Source organism: Cucurbita maxima, unplaced genomic scaffold, assembly GCF_002738345.1.
Source record: "Cucurbita maxima cultivar Rimu unplaced genomic scaffold, Cmax_1.0 Cma_Scf00019, whole genome shotgun sequence".
Classification (NCBI taxonomy): domain Eukaryota; kingdom Viridiplantae; phylum Streptophyta; class Magnoliopsida; order Cucurbitales; family Cucurbitaceae; genus Cucurbita; species Cucurbita maxima.
In genome coordinates this window covers 3234610-3238210 of record NW_019272035.1, presented here as the reverse complement: position 1 = coordinate 3238210, position 3601 = coordinate 3234610, and the positions used below count along the sequence as shown (strand labels likewise).

Sequence of the window (3601 nt, the reverse complement as noted above, 5' to 3'; positions counted from 1 at the left end):
GGGGGGGGGGGGGGGGGGGGGGGGGGGGGGGGGGGGGGGGGGGGGGGGGGGGGGGGGGGGGGGGGGGGGGGGGGGGGGGGGGGGGGGGGGGGGGTTAGTTCATGCGCTTAGGAGGGATAGGTGCTCTCTCGGTGTGCCACATGGCGTGCATGGATTGGTTGTCCCAAATTTGACGTCCCACGTTTGAACTCAGTAGACCTAATTCTCATAGAATTTTCTTAAATGCGACACATGGTACACGCAAATAGGTGCTTCCCAAATGAGTTGGTGCAGGCGGGCTGTTTTGGTCTCGGGCACTGAATCAGTCGAATGTGAGTGAATGGATTGGGTTGGGTTGCTCCATGGATCTACACGTGTAGAGTCTGTCGACGCGTGTGTCGTGCTAGCCCATTTGTGCAACACTATCGTGAGTGTGACATATGTACAGTCTATCTTTGCACGTTTTGCAGATAAAATTTTCAGATTTCGATGATGTGACTATGTTATTGATGATGTTATATGATGTTATACGATGATATTACTTGATGATGTTGTATGATGATGATATGATGATGATGATGCATGATAACATGATGATTTAAGATGTATGATGATGAGATGACTTAATATGACGTTATTCCATACTAAGACAATGTGCATGTATTAATGTCATGAAGCATTATGACGATGATTTTTCTTAGATACAACCCTAGTTAATGTTAATGATAATGAACGTATGAAGGTCAAGGCATGTGTGTTACTTAGAGTAATATGTGAACGATATATAGGGTTGTGTCATAAAGATGATTGAAAGATGAAAACTACAGGTACCTCATGTAGTTTTTGTGTACATATAAATCAGGTTACTTCTCCATTTATGATTATGAGTACGAATGCGTACACTACGATGATGATAAGCATCATGCCTCGCATGACACTCAGGGGTTTGTTGACCTCCGGAGGTAGCTACGAACAGCTAGCTCGACCATGATGGGTCTAGGGGATGCGAACCTCCTGGAGATTCATGCTTGCACGTCTGGGTCGAGTGTAAGAAAGTACTACACATCCAATTTTATCCGAGCTGTTGGCCACCCCTATGAAGGTTTTATCCATACGTCCCTAAATCATGAGTTGCATGTGTTTACATTCCCTAACTTCAATAATAGAGTCACTGACTGAGTATTCTTAAAATACACGCTACTTCTATTTCAGGTAAAGGCAAAACACCAATATACGACTGACGACTACATCGTAAGTAGAGACCATGACACGTGCATAGGATAGTGGTACATTATTTTTTTTTTTTTTTTTGTCTTAGGTTAGTATATGGTGTTTTTACTTTCAATGTTTCACTTGTTTTATTTAGTATTTTCTTAGGTTGTTTTAAAGAGCTTTTAAACATGTAAGTCATGATAATGTCTTAGGATAAAATTTTAAAGATTTAATTCCCAAAAAAAACATAGGTTATGATGATGATAACGATTCTAACCTAAAATCTAGTGTTAGTCAATGTAGAGTCAAGTTTAAGGGGGAAAATCAATGCTAAAAGAGTTTCAATACAATATATATAGAAGTGTTTATATTCATATATAAATACAACATATTAAACAAGAAACATTCTCAACTCCAAAACCTAGTCAATTGGCCCATAAGTAGAACAGATCCAACCACACAATGACAAATGTCACCTCCTCTCAAACCCTAAACTACCACGTGGCATGCAACCTTTACACGTGTCAAGCAATGCTTGGATCAAACTACTCTATAAAATCACAACGAAGGGGGTTCTAAATCAACAAATACAATTTTATTCACCAAAATCCTTTCAGGTTTCCAACTATTTGTGTGCTTTTTGAATTCATCTGCAAAAGTAAATGGCAGACAGCTCTCAAAGTCTGAGCTACCAAATTGGAGAGGCTAAAGGCCAAGCACAGGTTCACTTTGCCACTGTTTTTTAAAATGATTCATGACTCATAATCATACGACTAAATATAAGATTAAGGACTAATGGATAATGTATTTATGGATGTGATTATGTAGGAGAAGGCGAGTAATTTGATGGACAAGGCAAGTGATGCAGCCCAATCAACCAAGGAATCAATACAAGAGGCAGGACAACAGATGCAAGCCAAAGCGCAAGGTGCAGTTGATGCTGTCAAAGATGCCACTGACACGAAGAAATGAAGCTTTTCTATTTACATTTCCTATTGTTTCTATGAAAGGATTTAAATTAAGTTCTTGATTATCTATTTTATTGGTTTCTTATTTCTTACTTTTGTTTTTGATAAAAATGATGTTATTCATTTTGTTTTGAGGTATTATTATGATAATACAGTCATCAATTATAATAATGCAATTTGTCCTATTGGTAGTTGCTATAACGTGAGTATTGTATATGTTGATTATAATACATTATGCAACGGTTACAAAAATATATATATTTATAAAAAAAAAAAAAAAAAAATAACCAGTTGCCGACAACCTCGAGAATTTTGGCCTCGCTGGAATTCTTGGGCAACCTCTCTCTAGGACACGCTCATCCCGCTCTCATTTTGTTGAACTACCTCGTTTGCCCACCAAAACACAAAACATAGAAATATAAAAAATGAGAGGGAAGGAAAGAGAGGGAGACGAACGATCGCGAAACAATGTGATTTTCGCTTTAGCCAATGATCCAAGCAGAGTAATAATAGGAACTAGTGTACACCAGCCAAAAAGATAAACATGTAATGAGTATTTAAAAATACAATAAGTAATTTCATTGTTGAGGTTAGAAAAAGAAACTACATATCATGAGTATTTAAAAATACAAGTGATCCCATAGTTGAGGTCAGCATAGTATTTATTTACATGATCCCATTGTTGAGGTCAGCATAGTATTTATTTACACTATTCAGGTAAACGCATGACCACCAAGACAAACTCAGGGCTAAAACACTCACGGTAGAAAACAAACAAACAGGAAAAGAACATGAATAATAATGTGGTAATGGAAAAGAACCTCGAGTTTGTAATATGCTTGAAAATAATCTATGATCATATGACATATAATATACCTGTGGTCTTACATTAAAAATAATTATTCAGTGAGATGATGCATATGATATTCTATTAATTAAGAAAATCGAGCTTAAAGTCTATTCATAGAATCAACATAACTTAACTATAGTGCCACATGATATGCTACTCATTCATCCATCAATTTCATCTAATCTAACCTATAAGTATTTCAACAATAAACTCACTTACAATTTTAGGCTTAACGTGTTTCTAATCTCATCTTAGTGGGTCATTTTTTATTTACGAATGAAATTTAGACTTACATATGATATTCCATTAATTAAGAAAACCAAGCTTAAATATTCCATTAATTAAGAAAACCGAGCTTAAAGTCTATTCATAGAATCCGAAATAGTCAAATGAGCGAACTAAATCTAAACTGAACGTAAAAGTCAATCAAAGATTACTTTTTTTATTCACTTTGACCATATCACTGAGTCTCTCAACTCGTAGTCAAAGAGAGAACTATTGCATATATCTATATATGATTATGAGTTTCTTAAAGAGTATATATATGGCAAGGTAATCCTAATACATGTAAATACTAACAAGCGTTTTTCTT

The 3601-nt window shown here is 36.3% G+C and overlaps 1 protein-coding gene across 1 annotated transcript; it reads left to right on the top strand.

Moving 5' to 3' along the window:
- Positions 1-1794: 1794 nt before the first annotated feature.
- Positions 1795-2252, top strand: LOC111493760 (stress-induced protein KIN2-like). Its single transcript, XM_023143598.1, has 2 exons — positions 1795-1913; positions 2020-2252. The coding sequence occupies exons 1-2, from the start codon at positions 1854-1856 to the stop codon at positions 2161-2163; spliced, it is 204 nt and encodes a 67-aa protein (XP_022999366.1). The 5' UTR covers positions 1795-1853; the 3' UTR covers positions 2164-2252.
- The last annotated feature ends 1349 nt before the right edge of the window (positions 2253-3601 follow it).

Bases quoted from the DNA above. Each gene is read 5' to 3' on its own strand.
- LOC111493760 (XM_023143598.1), top strand. From the start codon at position 1,854: ATGGCAGACAGCTCTCAAAGTCTGAGCTACCAAATTGGAGAGGCTAAA. The intron at 1,914-2,019 runs GTTCACTTTGCC...GTGATTATGTAG, and splicing joins AGGCTAAAGGCCAAGCACAG to GAGAAGGCGAGTAATTTGAT.